The following is a 19,388-nucleotide window of genomic DNA, read 5'->3' as shown; positions in this document are numbered from 1 at the left end:
TCCCGCTATGAGAGGGAGGCCATGGAGAAATACTTCTCGTAGTCCCTCGCGGCCAGCATCATCCGACCTTCCTCCTCCCCCCCGGGTGCTGGCTTCTTCTTTGTGGCCAAGAAGGACAAGACCCTTCGCCCGTGCATCATCTGTTGGGCCCTCAACAACATCACAGAAAAAGTAAGTACCCCCTGCCGCTCCTTAACTCCACCCTCAAACCGCTGCAGGGGGCCACCATCTTCACACAGTTGGACCTGCGGAATGTCTACCATCTTGTCCAGATCAGAGAGGGGGACGAGTGGAAGACAGTGTTCAATACTCACCTGGGCCAATCCGAATACCTGGTGATGACATTTGGCCTCACCAATGCCCCGGCAGTGTTCCAAGCCCTTATCAATGACATTCTCAGTAATTTCCTGAACCGGTTTGTCTTTGTCTACCTGGACGACATACTAATCTTCTCCTACACCCTGTCTGAGCACTCCCTTCATGTCCGTCAGGTCCTGAAGAGACTACTTGAGAACCGCTTGTTTGCCAAAGCTGAGAAGTCCGAGTTTAATGTTAACTCTGTCAGGTTCCAGGGATTCATCATTGAGAGTGGGCAGATGAGGGTTGACCCCGAGAAGATTCGTGCTGTTATCGAGTGGCCCAGACCTACCACTGATTCAGCCGGACCCCGCACAACAGTTAATTGTAGAGGTGGACGCCTCTGATTCTGGGGTGGGTGCAGTGCCCTCACAGTGATCCAGCCCGGACCAGAAAATGCATCCCTGTCCTTTTTTCTCTCGCTGCCTCTCACCAGCTGAATGCAAGTACATTGTGGAGAATCAGGAGTTGCTAGCCATTAAGTTAGCCTTGGAAGAGTGGAGGGGGTTCAGCAACCATTTATTGTCTGAACCGACCATAATCTGCATCCAGACTGCCAAACATCTCAACTCCCATCAGGCACTCTGGGGCCTGTTATTTGGGTGGTTCAATTTCACTGCCCCGACTCCAAGAATACTAAGCACAATGTCCTCTCTCGCCAGTTCTCCTCGGAAGAAGAGGACACCTCTGACCCTGACCCCATCATCCCACCGGCCTGCGTGGTGGGGGCAGTCACATGGGAGATTGAGTCCATAGTTCAGAGAGCACAATGCACCCAACTCGACCCAGGTATTGGGCCTCCTGGTCGCTTGTTTGTCCCTGACACCGTGCGTTCCCAGGTCCTCCAGTGGATCCACTGTTCCCAGTTTGCCTTTCATCCTGGCATTTGTCGCCTCCTGCTCCATGTGCACCCGTAATAAGGCTCTACACCACCCGCCTGCTGGCCTACTACTTCCCTTGCCTAGTCCCAGTCGCCCCTGGCTGCACATTGCCTTGAACTTCATAACCAGTCTACCCCCTTCCCAAGGTAACACCATCATCCTTACCATAGTAGACAGGTTCTCGAAGGCTGTACATTCCTAAGCTCCCTACCACCAGAGAAAATGCAGATTTCCTCATGAGCCACGTCTTCCACCTCTACGGCATCCCACAGGATATTGTATCTGACCACGGGCCGCAATTTGTCTCTCAAGTCTGGAGGGCTTTTTGTAATGCTTCCATTAGTTTGTCCTCCGGATTCCACCCATAGACTAATGGCCAGGCAGAGCGGGCCAACCAGTAGTTGGAGGCTGCGCTGAGGTGTGTCACGGCAGATAACCCCTCCCTGGAGCTCCCAGTTACCCTGGGTAGAGTATGCCCACAACTCCCTGACCAGCACCACCACCGGCAATTCCCAATTGAGTGTTCCCTGGGTGACCAGCCTCCCTTATTCCCCTCCGTGCAAGCCCACCTCCGCCGTTGCCGCAAGGTATGGAGAGAGACCCGTTCCACCCTGCTCCGCTCCAGTGAACGCAGTCAGCACCTGGCTGACCGCTGTCAGGTTCCCACATCCAACTATCAACCTGGTCAGAAGGTATGGCTTTCTGTCAAAGACATCCCACTGAATGCAGAGACCAGAAAACTCTCACCCCGTTACTTAGGCCCATTCACAATTGACAGCATTATTAATCCTACTGCAGTTAAGCTCAAGCTCCCCAGGTCCCTGCACATCTAACCCACCTTTCACGTCTCCCAACTCAAACCGGTTCATGTCAGCCCCTTCAGCTCCATATTAATTTCTAGGGATGTTTTGGTGGCGAGATGTTCTTTTGGCCATATAGTTTTGTAAAAATAAGTGAATTTTATTTTAGACTGTGCTGTTTCTGTCTCTGCAATATGGGACAGAATTTGTGAATGCCCTGATAATGTTCAGTAGACAGTAAGAAAATAAGACTTTCATTGAACACCTGTACACCTGCTCATTCTTGCAATTATCCAATTAGTCAAATATGTGACAACAGAGCAATGCATAAAATCATGCAAACTTAGATCAAGAGCTTTAGTTAATGTTTAAATTAGACAAAAGAAAGGGAAATAAAATTTTATCTCACTGACTTGTTGGTGCCAGACAGGCTGGTTTAAGTATTTTAGAAATTGCTGATCTCCTGGGATTTTCACACACAAGTCACTAGAGTTTACCCAGAATGATGCAAAAATTAAAAACATCCAGTGAGTAGTAATACGTTGGGGTGAAAATGCATTGATGATGAGAGAGGTCAGAGGAAAGACTGGACTAGCCAAACTGGTTCAAGCTGTCATGGAAGGCTACAGTAAGTCAAATAACCACTTTTTATATCTGTGGTGAGTGAAAAAGCCTCTCAAAATGTACAACACAATGAATATTGTGGTCAGATGGGCTACAACAGCATAACAGTGGTCCACTCCTGTCAACCAAGAATATGGCTTGGTGTTTTTCCAGTCGGTCACTGTCCAGTTTTGGTGAGCCTGTGCCCACTGTAGCCTCAGAATCTTGTTCTTCATTTGTTGTGAAATTTCTCTGGAGTGAAACAACAAGGTGTTTCTGCCTGAAGAACCGCTGCTCAATGGTATTCTGTTGTTGGTTTTTTTGCACCATGATACCATGTGTAAATTCTAGAGACCAGGAGATTAGCAGTTTCTCAAGTACTCAAAGCAGCCCATCTGGCACCAACAATCAAGCCATGATCAAAATAACCAAGATCACATTTTTTCCCTATTCTGAACTTTGATGTGAACATTAACTGATCTCTTGACCTATATTTGCATGATTTTATGCATTGCACTGCTGCCACATAATTTGATGATTAGATAATTGCATGAATGAGCAGTAGTTCCTATTACAGTGGCTGATGAGTGTATGTGGACTTCTATACTATACTGGACTTCTGATTACTATTACCGGTAACAGAGTATAGGGTTTTGCACACTGTCTAGTGGTATGTTAAGGACAAGAGTAGATAGAGTTAATCAACTGCCATAGCCTGACCCACTTTGCAAGTAAAGGTTAGAATTTAAATAAGAAAAAAAATGAGATAGATATAAAGAAAAATGGAACAAAGGAAGGAAGGAATGAGAATGAGAACAAACTGACTGACTGACTTACTAACTAATTTATTGATTAAACTAGAGGTCATCCAGAATGTCTGGAATGATCCATCACAATCCCAGTTTATCAAAATACTTGAGTGTAATTAGATGCTAATATTAATGTTATAGCACATTGAGATTTTCAAGTCCATTACAAGTCAAAAAGACACACGCTAATTGGTTGCTGTGCAGTTAATTAGAAGTTGTGTAGGCACCCTATTGTTATTCTACCTTTTCTTATTATTATTCTTGTTCTTCTGGCTAGGGTGTCTAGTGGTGTCAGAGAATTCCACCACTGTCCGTGGTCAAAACATACACATCAAGAATGAAACTACAAATCCCTCTGAAACCCTTTGCCTAATGTTATGGCGTTGCTTCCCTGTGATTGCTTAAGCAACAATTGTAGAATGTCTGTGAATGTGTGGCTTACCGAGACTAGGTGCTTGGCCCCTTAAAAGCTGCTTGCAGATTTTATTATTATTATTATTATTATTATTATTATTATTATTATTATTATTATTATTAAACATTTCTGCATGTAGTGACTATTCCTCATTATGAACACTAAATAAACAGTGATTTTGTGAATATTGAGACAAAGATAAAGAAACTACAATTGTATAGTGGTATTAAACTCAAATTGACTGAAAATGGAGAAAGAAATTAGATTGATTTTTGATTTGTAATGAGTGAGTAACTGCATTCCCTGTCTGCATTGCATGTCTCCCTGTGATTACAGTTTTGGGCTTCATCCACATTCTGTAGGTTTTTTTTTTTTCTTTTTTAGAGGTCATATCTGCCTTTCTTGTCTGTCTTTACAGAATGAAGAATGTTTATAGATTGTGGCAGTTCTATTTTCTATTACGTGACAAATCATATTAAAATCATACGGCAGACATGGTCCATGGTTTCAATCTTTCTGGTGTCTGGTTGTGAACAGGAAGCACTGAGAGTTTGTTTGGTTAGGCTTTATTTATAATACACATTTCTCACATCATTCATAATACAACCCAAAATAAAAAGAAGTAAAATACCATGTATTCTACATGTTAAAATATTAATTAGTGAATTCATGTACCAATGATTCAAAGCATTTCAGAGATGCATGCATTGACTGAGCAGACAGTAACAATAAGCCAAAAAAATTTTAAAATATACAAACAGAGCTCAAGAATCAAGAGATTTATTAATTACCACTTTGATCCTATTGCTAAATTCATACAGTATGTCCAATTTAAGTAAAAGGGAGGCATTCAAATAACATATTATCCTCCATACAGTATGTAGGATGGAATATAAAATCAGCCAATTTGAAATAATGGAGCAAATAATATAGAGTAGGGAAATAGAAAAACAGAGTTGACTGTACAGTGCAAAGGAACATGGACAATAAATAAAAGAGAACCCAGGAACAGAAAACAACAAAATAACACACTTGTTAGATTTGCAACTATGCTAAAGTATCTTGTTCTCAAGCCCCTTTTCGCTTCAAGAGTAACCCTTGATGGGGACATGGCCATGTCAGAAAACTATTAAACAAATATTAATAAATAATATTTACTAAATATTTTCTGTCATTTCTGTTCACCTCCCTCTCTCACTCCTTCTGGCCTCCTCTCTCTCTCTCTCTCTTTCCCTCTTTCATTGCTGTTGCGTTCCCTTCTTCATATGCATGAGCCTTAAGTGGCAATAATCAGTGCCAATTGAAGCTTGTGCCAGATCCCTGTGCCATTTTTAAAAAATGCCAGTTCCCTCTCTGCCAGTAATAGATTAGATACTGATCACTAATTGCTGCATGCTGTGAAAAACTGCTCAATTTTTAACAAGTCAGATATGGAAGTCACACCTCAAGCTGTTTTTGCATGTGTGGGGTTCTGTAACAGGTGTGATGTGTGTATATGCATGTGCGTGTGTGTATGTATTTGTGTATGTGTGTGTGTGCATGTGCGCGCGTGTGTGTGTGTGCATGTGTGTATGTGTGTGTCTAAGAAAGTGAAAGAGCAGCCCTTGTTGTCTGTACTTATAGCAGAATTACTCAAAAATGTAACACTTTAGGACATCTCCACATTAGTAGGCCCATGAATGGTTTCTCCATATCTTATTGGTCAATATATTTTCTTGACTTTGACTTGACTTTCTTGACTTCATGCTCTCCTGTGTATACAGTGATCACTGGAGTACACAGACATAAAACCTGTTATTCAAAGTCAAGTACAATTGGTAAAACTTTATAATAACAGTACATGAATAATCATGCAATAATACCTGGATTAATACTTACTTAAATATGAACTATTGATGAGTAAAGGTATGTACTGTATTAATCAGGAACCAATTAAGAACTAACCTTAACAATATGAGTCTTATGAATTCATGTGTAAATAAGGACCACCTCAAATACATTAGTATATGTTTGTTAGTTAATGTATTAATTAACACCTTTCATCCTGTCTCTGAAAAAAAGTCTAGTAGGTGCATTGGTTACACTAAATTGCCCTAGGTGTGAGTGAGCGTGTGAATGTGTGTGTGTGCATGGTGCCCTGATCAGAATAAAGAAGTGACTGAAGATGAATGAATTAATGTAATTACAGTACTTACTCTTCTGCCCACTCTGTACAATCTGTTTTGTACATACTGCAATACTAGTATGTGTTTTAACCCTTTGCTACATGGTGTTTCCATATGGCAACAATGAATTTCTCTCCATTTATTTGATAGGCAATAATACAAAAGTACTAATTTCCTATGTAACTGGAAAAGGGGGCTTTAACTTTGACATAACAAAAAAAGCCATGTCAGATGAGGGATTATTTTTTCAATATTCTTTTTCAATAATTTTTTCAAACCGTAAAAAATAAATGTATATATATATATATATATATATATATATATATATATATATATATATATATATATATATATACAGCTGATACCGATAACCAATTATTCAGAGTGATGTTGGCCGATACAGATAGTTCTGCCTTTTATGCCTTCTTTTAAATTAATAATAATTAATTCCACAATTCTGAAGTAAATGCAAATAAAAACTTTATTCTCTCCATTTCAACAAGTTGTTTCACAGTAACTGGTCTCATAAACAGAAAACACATTAATCAAATTAACATTAACACATGAACTAAATTCTGAAGATTAAAGTAAGATTTCTTAACTTCTTGAATGTCATTAATTCATATTAACAGAATTAAGTGACTGAATTCTAAAAACCCTCCCGTTAGACATTCACTCACCACAAACAAAAGCATTTCTACTTTATCACTGAACATCACACTGGTAATATATAGGCCTAATATAATTTTTTTTAAATAATATTAACTCATATTAACAGTAACTGGATATGAAATTTACTACTCTACTAATATATTACAAGTATATATACATACACTTTTTAGTAACACTTACTTTTCCAGCCTCTTGTTGCCCCCATCCCCTTAAAATGGTACATTTCCTCCGTTTAAACATATGATATGTTTTCTATGTTCTACTGTGAATAAAATATGGGTTTATGAGATTTGCAAATCATTGAATTCTGTTTTTATTTACATTTTACACCGCATCCCAACTTTTTTGGAATTGGGGTTATATATATATATATGTATATAATATGTTTATCTATATAGAAATTTTAAATAATATGATAAATTTATAATAAAGCTATGATCTTGAGAGGAATTACAGTATCCTTGAAGATATGAGTTAAGCTTAATAGCTTAATCTTTTTAAAGCATATACTGAAAAGACTACTGCACTTCAGTAGATTTATTACTTTACTGCTTTGGGACTGTTATGAGCAATAAGAAATAAAGTGCAACTTCTTTGCAAGGTTATTAGCATAGTTTTTAGCCGGCTCTAATTTTGAGAGCTGGTTTTAATTGGTCTCTTGTCTCATTCTAATCTAGTGCTTAAGAGTGTACTTGTGCAATTCCATGTCACTGAGAGATGCCTCTTGTTACAGGAAAAATGTATAGGTCATGTGGCTAGGGATCTTGGGTTAAAAATCTTTGGTCAAGCCGGTTTCACGGCAATTTCATAGCAATTTCAGGGAAAGGAATTTTACAGCTTTTAATATGGATGAAGCTAAACTTTGCTAATGTCAGATACAAGGTGCAAAGGCAGGAGTACAGTAAACATATATACTTGTACAAATATAGGAATAAAAAAATCATAGGGATTCTAAATTTGCTAGATATAAATTGTAAGAAAAGCCAAACTAAGCCAAACCCTTGGTAACTTTACCACTTTTTTAGCTTTTCACAAAGTTGGCCATGTTGACTAGGTCTATTACGTTGTGGATTAATTTAGTCACCATATTTTATTCAGTTGCTTGAGCACAAACATTCCAATTATAAAGAATTTTACTGCATAACAGGAGATGCTTCTTGTGTGTTGGGCAAAGGTATTGTAATGTTTTCATGGTAATACTCCCTTTCTACACATTTGAGGAAACTATTCTGCCTCTTCACGTGCCTTGTTGCATAGCATGTTTTGTGCATTCAATGAGCATGATTACCTAAAGATAAATATTACTTGGTGAACTGTTATCTAAAGAGCAGCCCATAGGCTGGGTGGACCTTATGCGGGTGGTGATAAAACTTGCTCATTGCTTTCCAGCCGCTCTCACTTTACTTTTTTCTCTCTCTTATGCTAGGGAGCCTCTAATACAGTGTAAAATATATGTGCTCAGTTTACTCAAGTATTTGAGTTTTGGAATAAGTGGTCAGAGTATATCAGTGTAGACAGGATAGGCCTATGTGCGTTCTGTCTTACACCTGCAGATAAGAAAGACTCATTTCTTATCTCATATCTGGAATTCCATTTGGTGGAGCTCACAGACCCTAAGTAATTCCATTTATGCTGGTCTATACCATGCACATTATGTCTTTTTGTTCAGTTAAAGCGCACCTATTATGGTTTTGAAACATGCCTAATTTTGTTTTAGAGGTCTCATACAATAAATTTACATGCATCCAAGCTCAAAAACACTTTAATGTGCTATAATTTAAATTGCAGCATTACCTTTTTTCCCCAGTGTCAAAACGACTCGTTAAATGATCCATTCTAAAGGATTCACTCTAAACTCCTCCTTTCATAGAGTTGTCTGTTGTGATTGGTCTTCCGCTGTCAGCATGTCGAAAAGGAAATGGCCACTAACATAACGAGTTTCAGCTCTGTCTGATGAAAAAATGAAGACCAGAGGTGGAGCTTTTTGTTACAAACCTGTGTAGGTTTGTGCAGGAAGTAAGTCTGGAATTACTAAGGACTCGTTTCAGCTGTTCAGAATCGGTTCCTTCTTTTGGGAGTTAATAACGCCGTTTGATGTGCACTTTGATTCTTTTAACTTTGCAGACTTTTTATATCCACAAACAGCTATATAACACACTACATGAAATATAATATTTGAAAAACCATAATAGGTGCACTTAAAGTTGAGTCGTGTTTTTTCATTACAAAACTAGGGCATTTTGATGGTTGCTTTAGAAATGAATAATAATAATAAAAAACCCTTAACCATTTGCTACATTCACTTACAAATTAATGTATGAATGTGAGATCTTGGCTAGGTACACTAATTTGTAACTTATCATGCCTGATCTGCTTATTTCCCCCAGGTGATTCAGCGCCGAGAGGATGGATCTGTGAATTTTTTTAGGGACTGGGACTCTTACAGAGAGGGATTTGGCAAGATCACAGGAGAACACTGGCTTGGTAAGTGTGTGTGTAATTGTGTGCGTATATACTGTTGGGATACTGCATTTTCACATTATAATTAAAACTTCTCTTTGAGCAGAACTCTAATTTCTTTCCTTTTGAGTTTGTGTTTGTAGGAAATGACTCGCATTCGGATTGCATGAAAAGGTTTATTACTTTGTTAGAGACCAATTCATCAATGCCAATGGAAACCGTGGAAAAAGTGCTCTTACACTTTGTTTCCTCAGTTTATCCCTTTCTGTCTACTTGTTACACTTGTTTTACTGCTTTTTTATTGCAACCTGAACTGGGTATTTGCAGTTGAAGTGCTGTAATTAAGCTCTTAACCTTGCTGAGAAGGTTAAACAGGATTCTTGTACTCTGATTACGTCTTTGTGTATTTGAATGCATGTTGGTGCATGAGATAAAATGGTACACCTTTAGATTGTATCAGAATAGATTAAGTGAAGGATGGAGAAAGATTAGTGATATGATGATGAAGAAAGGGAAAAGATTTCTTAGCTTACTGAGAGTTCAGAGGACATAAGAACAAAGAATTTGGTTCAGAATGATTCAGTTTTGTTATATTTGATGGGATTTTGGGTAAGACTATTTGAGTACTACTTAGAACTACATTCATAATGAAATACTGTGGTGCTTGAAAGTTTGTGAACTTTTTATATATCTGCATAAATGTTATCTAGAACATCAGATTTTCACAAAAGTCCTAAAAGTAGACAAAGAGAACCCAATTAAACAAATGAGGCAAAAATATTATACTTGCTCATTATTATTTTTGAGGAAAATTATCCAATATTACATATCTGTGAGTGGCAAAAGTATGTGAACCTCTAGGATTAGCAGTTACTTTGAAGGAGAAATTATTATTAGCTGTTTTCCATCAAAGTGATGATGATCAGGTGTTAGTGAATGCCCTGTATGATTTAAAGAACATAGACCTATCATAGTCTGATTTTCACAACACATGTTTGTGGAAGTGTATAATGGCATGAGCAAAGGAGATTTTTGAGGACCTCAGAAAAATATTTGTTGATGCTCATGAGGCTGGAAAAGAGTTTTGACTCCACCAATCCACAGTTGGACAAATTGTGTACAAAAGTATGAAACTCAAGACCGTTGTTATAATCCCCAGAAGTGGTTGAACAACAAAGATCACTCCAAGCGCAAGAAGAGTAATAGTCCACAAGGTCACAAAGGAGCCAGGGTAACTTCTAAGCAGCTAAAGGTCTTTCTCACATTGGTTAATACTAATGTTCATGAGACCACCATCAGGAGAACACTGAACAACAATGGTGCGCATGACAGGGTTACAAGGAGAAAGCCGCTGCTCTTCAAAAAGAACATTGCTGCCTGTCTGCAGTTTACTAAAGATCACGTGGACAAGCCAGAAGGCTGATGGAAAAATGTTTTGTGGACGGATGAGACCAATATAGAACTTTGGTTTAAATGAAAAGCATTATGTTTTGGAGAAAGGAAACACTGCATTCCAGCATAAGAACCTTAACCCATCTGTGAAATATGGTGGTAGCATCATGGTTTGGGCCTGTTTTGCTGCATCTGGGCCAGGAAGACTTGCCATCATTGATGGAACAATGAATTCTGAAGCATACCAGCAAACTTTAAGGGAAAATGTCAGGACATCTGTCCATGAAGTGAATGTCAAGAGAAAGTGGGTCATGCAGCAAGACAACAACCCTAAGCACACAAGTCTTTCTACCAAAGAATGGTTACAGAAGAATAAAGTTAATGTTTTGGAATGGCAGGGCTCTACGGTAACAATTTCTTTTTAACAATTTAGGAGCACAGTCAAAAAATTTGGAGCACGGTTGAAGTTTAGTTTTTTCTTTTGTTTGTTTATTTATTTATTTATTTTTTTTAGAGATGTTAACATTAATTTGCCACAATATAACACAAGTAGGCACGAGAAAACTTGAGCTTGTCAATTATGACAGAAGTTAGGAATATTATGTGAGTCATGACACTTTAATTTACCTTCTGATAAACTAAATTTAATATTTTCAGTTAATTTTACAGACTGTATGCAAAAAACAACCGTTAACCTGTTCCACCTTGTAAACAAATACAATAAATCTCAATGTTCAGTCTTTGAAGTCTGCTCCTCTTAAATATATTAAAAGCTACACTATTAGACATTTCCCACTGTCATGGTTGTGGACTGGAGTCAGTTCTCGAACCGCTCTGTGTATATTGTGTAAATATCTGAATAATCTCATATAGGATGTGATTGGGTGAGTTCATTTACCCATCAGATGCAGAGCGCTTTAGTTTAATGGTGTTCATTAGGGATGCACCGATCAGGATTTTTACGACCGAAACCGATCCAGATACCAATCTTTTTTTGTTTAAGCTTTAATCTGGAGGTCTGTCATAAACAGTTAATTGTAAGCTCTCTGCTCATGGTCACTGTTAATTGAGTTAAAATAATAGCAATGAGAAATACTGCTAGTTAATTGATAAATAAACAAGCATAAAATATTTATTTTTAAATATATAAACAATAAAGAGTTCTAATTTAAAGTAGACTAACACAAACATGATCCATATTAGGAAAAAGGCTAATAGCCTTCTAAGAAAATAGTGAACTAAGCTTAATGTCAAATTGATATTAAATGCAACCCATAGTAATTAAACATTGTTTAATTCCTCATTTTATTTATATTTTATGAAGTTATTATAATATCTATTTTTATATATTACATGATTTATTTATAACTAAGCAAATTTTCTCTATTTACATTTTAGTAGTTTTATTTTTGTTTGTTTATCAGTTTTAGATGGGTTCCCCCAGTACAGTGTTGCCATGTCTGCTGATAATATTGTTTTTTGGGGGGAATTAAATCAAAACATGGAAACTGGAGTTGACTTTCTAGTGATATATGGCAACCGTGAGTTTAAATGAAGTCAGTGCTCTAGTACAGTTGGTGTAGAAGGAGAGCAGCAGCGTACTGTATGTTTATAGACTGAAACAGTTGTTACTCTTGATTTTGATTGGTGAGGAATTATTTAATAAAGAGGTTTGAGTTAAACCCCACCTTGTAGCATTAGCATTATTATTAATTTACTGGCGCCCAATGCCACTGTGTCTACACGAGCAGGTCACAGTCGCAGATTTAGTTCATTTTGCGGGATCAATAAAAGATGGCGGTTTGTGAGATCGGCGAGTTGAGAGAAGCAGATGATGTACAGTATTACTCTTGTCATCATAATGGCTTCTCTGCAGTATTTACACAGTTTTTCGGTTGACTGAGGTGATGAAAAGCAATGTGAAAGTAACTGTTGCGCTGTGTAGATGCAATTTGGACTTCCTGTAGTTTTTATTCCGATTGTATTACACAGCTCCGAACAGGTCACTCGCACCGGTGCGACTAAATATTTATTCACAGACGCACAAAGTACTTTTCAGTCGCAAATGTGAGTGAAATGGTCGCACTGTAGAGCCCTGAACGGCAAAGTAAAAGTCCTCACATTAATCCAATAGAAATGTTGTGGAAGGACCTGAAGCAGAGCAGTTCATGTAAGGAAACCCACCAACATCCCAGAGTAGAAGCTGTTCTGTACTGAGGAATGGGCTAAAATTCCTCCAAGCTCCAAGTGCAGGACTGACCAACAGTTACCAGAAACGTTTAGTTGCAGTTATTTCTGCACAAGGGGGTCACACCAGATACTGAAAGCAAAGGTTCACATAAAGGTTCTGTTTATCTAATTTGAGGACTTGTGTGAAAATTGGATGATGCTTTAGGTCATATTTATACAGAGATATAGAAAATTCTAAAGGGTTCACAAACTTTCGACTGTATACTTGGTCATGTGTCTTATGCAAGTATGTGGTATGCAGTCTGCGAAGCATTATGATTTTCTTGTGTGTGTGTCTTATCTTAGAATCGTGTTTTCTCACTAAATGCCAGGAATCAAAAAATTATGGAGAGGCTAGAGTAAATAATGCTTATCTTATAAATGGTGGCTAATATGATTAGCGTAATTAAATTAACTTAAATTCAAAAACTCTGGCAACTCTAATGCCAGGTGCTGAGGGATTTCATTAATAAAATAATAAAATCTGGTGCCGATTAGCAATTGAACTAGGTGTGAAAACAGCCTTAGATGCTGTGTACAGTATAAATTTACAGTGGTGGTCCTGATTATGTGCTTTTATGTTCAGAGTGTTGGCTATGATGCCCAATGGAATTCTCAGTATTGTCACTTTCCAGCATGTTCTCTTGAATCCCACCTTCCTTATTTCTAATTGCAGAGCAAAGGGTGAAGGTTAGGAGACATTTTCTATCCTATATTAAATCAGTATGCTTGTATATATATTTTTTATATCCACCTGAGAGCTCAGTAATCAGAATTCTAGTTTATTGTCATGGCTTCTAAGCAGCCTCATCTGCAGCTCATCAACTCACTGTCTATTTAAATGACATTCTCACCTATTCCTTTTGAGAATTCTTGCCAGTGATTTGCCAGCTGGCTTTTCTAGCCCTTTGTGTATGTGTTGTGTGTTAAGTGTGACAAGTTATTTGTGCTTTGCCTTTGAATTACCCCTGGTCTTTGTTTGCCTGTAATACTTGTAATTGACAATTCATCATAAATTGGACTTCTGTTTGGGTTTTTTTTTGTTTGTTTGTTTGTTTTATTTTTACTTGTATATGGTTTGCATAGAAATTAGTTTTCTACTAGAACACTAGGCCCTGAAAACCGAATTGAGTCAGCTTTGTTAGAGAAGACTGCATTCTATTTTGGATCCAGAAAAATTGCCCAAATCACAATCGACTTTGCAGTTGATGAATTGGTATTGCAACTCAACACAAAGCACTCACATGGGCCTTGTTGTTCTCAGTCTAGGAATTATTATCCTTGACTCCATCTGCATAATCTTTTCTTGGTGTCCAACCTACGAGAAAAGCCCTGAAATGGGAGAAAATTGAAAGCCAAAATCAAACAAAACCTTCTTGATGCGTTCAGTAAAATGAATGAGGAAGAAATTTGAGCCAAACTCCATACTGTAAATATGCTTCAGAAGCCCCATATTGGAATTCCCATATTTTTGTATTGATTTACACAAAGATTTATCGATGCCACAGCCCTCATTTCAGGCAAAATCAAATCCCTCAGATTGGAAGGCTAAAATAATTATTCTATCATGCTGATCAGTTTTCCCTTTGTAATAGAAATACATGCCTCAGAAAATTGCACTGGAGCTCACAGTGCCATGCTAACTTGGTCAAACCCCATCTTGCCTTTTCTACAGGCAAATTAACACTTTCATGCATGAATTATGAAATCCTGATCAAGGATTTTTTTTTTTGTCTCTGTGTGTTTTTTAGGCATAAAAAATAATTTTACTTTCATTTTACTTTTACATACATTTTTCAAAAAGTTTTTGAAGTGTCCACTAGAGTGGACTGCATGCATTCAAATGAATAATTAGTGTCCACTCTAGTGGCTGTTATGCAGTTATCCTGTTCAAATCCTTGCAATAGCCAGAAAATGGCTTTTGAATAACTGTCCACTGTAGTGACCACTATGCCTGAAAGGGTTAAATTGTAGACTTTGGCTTGAAGGTACAGTAGGGGAAATAAGTATTGGACACTTCAACATTTCTTTCAGTAAATATATTTCCAATGAGGCTATTCACATGAAATTTTCACCAGACATCAGTATTAACTCAAGAAATCGGGAAATATAAAGAAGTCACAACATTAAAGTCCATAAGTAAAGTTATTTGTAATATGACACAGGAATGACACAGGAAAAAAAGCATTGAACATGCTAAAACAAAAGCAGTTCTCCAAAGCAAGCTAAGGCAAGGAACCAGCTGGAATCCATAAGTAATTAGACCCCCTATTTGTGCGAATTAACATCAGCTGGGTTAGTAAATTGATGGTCTATAAAAAGGCTTTTCATTACCAAGGTGTCACTCAAGAAACATCTCAAGATGGGTAAAAGCAAAGAGCTCTCCCAAGACCTTCAGAAACTTATTGTTGCAAAACATATTGATGGAATCGAATATAGACGTTAATACTGATGTCAGATGAAAATTTAATGTGAATTTCCTCATTGGAAATATATTCACTGAAAAAATATTGATGCGTCCAAAACTTATTCCACCCCCCCACCCCCCCATATAATGTGTACTAACTAATCATGGAAACCTGGAATATGTCATGTCTGAGAATGTAAACCCCTGCTAGGCTTGCTTACATCTTTCCTTCACGTCTTTCAGTTTCACAGTCCCTTTACAAATAAGGTTTAATGACTACAAAGGCTTCAGCACTGTCAGCACTATAACTTTCCTGTGAAGCATAGTGGTCCAAATGAAATTCTATTTTTTATTTATGTATTGAATTGTTTTTTAATGTAAAACCTTCATGAAAGCTTTCAGAGGTTGCTATTTTAATAATGTTTCCTAGGTTTTTTATAATAAAGTTATACTTCTGTATTTGAACATATTTTACCATTCAAAGGCAAATCCTTCAGCATCTATACATATACAATGTATATATACTTTACACATAATAGACAATAGAGTCATATTATGTTGTGTTTCGTATTTAGTTGGTAACATGTTATTTTGTTAGCAATGTGTTCAGTCACTTTGTCACTAAAATTATTTAATCCTCAATCAATTGATTTATCACTGCATTATTAATTTAGCTATGTGCCCAACTACCATTTTCAGAATTCCTTATCTATAATTATCTGCAAATTGGTCTTCTTAGAAGTCCCGGAGAAAATTATATTTTTCCTGTATTTTGTTCGAGATTAAATGTTGTGACTACTTCCCAAATGTTGTGACTACAACATTTAATCTGTGAAAACTGATGCAGGTGGATTGTGAACTCATTGTCACCCCTTAACATAGTGCTTGCCAAACTTTATTTAATGGAAGAAAGTACCTCTACATTACATTAAAGCATATGGCAGACGCCCTTATCCAGAACAACAGACATTGGCAGAAATGTATCTCATTTATACAACTTGAGCAGTTAAGGGCTTAGGGCCTTGCTCAAGGGCCCAACAGTGACTGGGATTTGAACCCACAACCTTCTGATCAGTAATACTTCCCAAAGCACACAAACGCCTGGTCAGTAACCCGTTAGCTGGTGGTCAGTTCCACATACAGTAGTACTCTAGAGCCCTGAACATGTTGAAGATACTCCTGGTCCAAGTAATCTGGATAGTAGTCAAGTCTATCCACCAACTCAACAAGGGCTTGGCAGTATCAATAAACGTTATTGTGCCCTGAAATACAGGAGAAATTTTAAAGGTTGAAAACAATTCAACATCTCACGAGTTAGAATTTGTGAACTCATTGATTTTAATATTAATAACTTTGTGTTTGCAGTTCCACACTGCTGAACGCCAGCATAAACAGTAGGCCACATGTCTGCTCTCTGAGTCAGTGTTAAGTATCAATAAATCAATATTAAATGCGCACATCAACACGTGCTCCTTTATGGTGCATATTCTACCATAACAATTGGATATTTTACAAGGATTTCTGACCACTTCTTAGCCTCTTGAGTCCACTTCTTCTACCCAAGCAATTCTAGTGGCAGTGGGAAAGAGGACAAGTGTGGCGTAGTGGGGGCCTTTTTGGGTGGTCATGACTATGGTCATGAGGGGACTACTTTGCAAAAAAAAAAAACTCCTACCACAATGCTCTTTCTTCATCCATCTAATCTAGGTTAATATTTATTTTATTTAAGTTATATAACAAGGCAGAATAGTTATACAAATCATATCCTGTAGCCTCATTAAACTAACACTACACACCTAACACTAAAATCAGACTTATAGAACTATCCATATACAGCAACCTGGTTGCCTTCCTTATGTGCAGCTTATAAATCATGACACTATATGCATATATACAAAGTTTCACCCAACTTTGTCTCAAATGAAGATATGCCTTGTAGAAATAGCCCTTATTTTCATACTTTTTGTGAGTTACATGGAGGCAGGATCTCTGCAATATGAAGCTACATATTTCAACACAGTTTCTCTATATACCTGATCAGTGTCAAATAATTTATGTACAAACATGCAGTTCATAAGGTTAGGCTATAAATGAATGGGATACGAAGTATATAAGAATACAATTACCATGGAGGTTATTGATTTTTTTTTTTATTATTATTTAAGTAAGCTTGCCTTCAACCATCGGCTTTTGTTCTAATGTCACTGACAGTGCAGCCTGAGAACAGCCTGATAACATAAAGAGTGCAGCAGAAATGGAAGCACTCAGAAAGTTATAGCACAAGAGTGATCATCAGTGTGTCATTTCATAGCTAGGAGACCTGAGAGAATTGAAAGGCTTGAAAACTGATTCTGACTTGCTGTGTGGCTTGAGAGGTAATTATTTTGCGTGGCAGGTTCTGGTATAAATTGTCACCCTCTGAAAAAATGTATGCCCTTAAACTGTAATATTATAGTGAACATCATTAGGTTTTTGCTCAAAAAACCTAAATGTCTGCAGAGACTGTTATTTGCTTTGATAAGACTTGCACACTTCACTAATCCTATAATCAGAATAGGTTAGTCTCTTGATCTAGACTCTAGGGAATAAGAGAAATATCCCTTTTATAGGTGATTAATACCTTGGTGCACCAAACAGAATATGCTTTTAATTAATTAATTGTACCCACAGGGATCAATAAAGTACACCATATGGTCAAAAGCATGAGGACACCTGACCATCACAGCCATATGTGGCCCCTCCCCAAACTGCTGCCACAAAGTTGGAAGCACACAATTGTCTAGAATGACTTTGTATGCTATAGCTTTAAGATTTCCCTACACTGTTCCAGCATGAAACAAAGCGAGCATCATTCCCAGCCTTTCCATAAGAGTGGAGGCTGTTATAGCAGCAAAGTAGGGACCAAGTGTGGAATAGAATGTTCAACAAGCACCACACATCCATCCATCTATCTATCTTTCATATTTAGTGCATACAGCATTTATTTATAATAGTTGTAAAACAGTTTTAACTTTGTTTTAACATTGTAGCCAAATAGCATTTTAAAACATTTTTTAAAAATGGCTTAGTGGTAGTTTACTGGTCAAGGTGGTGGGTTGCTGGGTGGAAGATTGTGAGCTCAAATCCCAGCATTTCCAAGCTACCACTGTTTAAGTTCCACAGAAACTATTAAAATAAGATCCTAGTAATAAGGGAAAAATGCCATTTGATCTTACAACCCCAAACCCCAATGCTGTGTAAAATGTAAATAAAATCAGAATGCAATGATTTGCAAATCTCATAAACCCATATGTTATTCACAATAGAACATAGAAAACATATAAAATGTTTAAACTGAGGAAATGTACCGTTTTAAGAAAAAAATAAGGTAATTTTGAATTTCATGGCAACACGTCTCACAAAAGTTGGGATGGGGCAACAAAAGGCCGGAAAAGTAAGTGTTACTAAAAAGAAACAGCTGGAGGTTAATTGGCAACAGGTCAGTAACATGATTGCGTATGAAAAAGAGTATCTTAGAGAGACAGAGGCTTTCAGAAGTAAAGATGGGCAGAGGTTCACCAGTCTGTGAAAAACTGCACCTACAATTTGTGGAACAATTTCAGAGTACAGTACATAATATCATCAAAAGATTCTGAGAATCTGGAGAAATCTCTGTGCGCAAGGGACAAGGGTGAAAATCAATATTGCGTCCCAACTTTTTTGGAATTTGGGTTGTATTAAACTGGATTTGCACTTCTTTTTCTTCTCCAGCATTAAACCTCCAGTACTTCACAAGCAATCACCTTGATTTCCCTATGCTACGCATGTAACTAGCCGGTTTTCAAACAGACATGGAAAAAAGTATGATTCTGTTTGGTTAATCCTGTTTCTCACCATGGCAGTTTGTAGCCACTAAAATGTGGTTAACAACTAAGGAACACCATTGTTTGATGTTTGGGGTGACTAAATATAAAATCATCACGATGACTCGGTTGACCTCAGTTTGTGCTGACCCCAACGTGGTCTTACGTGTTTTCTGTATTATAGAGACACACAGACAGAAAAAAAACATACCGTTTTCTTAACTATTAGTTTGATAAACAATTTTGTTCCCAAAGTTGTGCTCATACAGTAAAATACTTTGATGTCAAACATCAAGGAGTGCTCTCTTGAGCTTTCTTTATATTACATAATACTGATTAATACATATATAAAATAC

General features: G+C 37.4%; 1 protein-coding gene across 2 annotated transcripts in view; it reads left to right on the top strand.

Moving 5' to 3' along the window:
• fibcd1b (fibrinogen C domain containing 1b) overlaps positions 1-19,388 on the top strand; it is a 170,441-nt gene that overhangs the window by 110,522 nt on the left and 40,531 nt on the right. For both annotated transcript variants that reach the window (XM_053617682.1, XM_053617681.1), the window contains one exon: positions 9,090-9,186. In XM_053617682.1, coding sequence (XP_053473657.1) covers positions 9,090-9,186 — 97 coding nt within the window. The remainder of the gene's footprint in view (positions 1-9,089; positions 9,187-19,388) is intronic.

This window comes from Ictalurus furcatus, chromosome 28 (assembly GCF_023375685.1).
Source record: "Ictalurus furcatus strain D&B chromosome 28, Billie_1.0, whole genome shotgun sequence".
In the NCBI taxonomy this organism is placed as follows: Eukaryota; Metazoa; Chordata; class Actinopteri; order Siluriformes; family Ictaluridae; genus Ictalurus; species Ictalurus furcatus.
The sequence above is the reverse complement of the archived record's forward strand: the minus strand, read 5'-3'. Positions and strand labels throughout refer to the sequence as shown.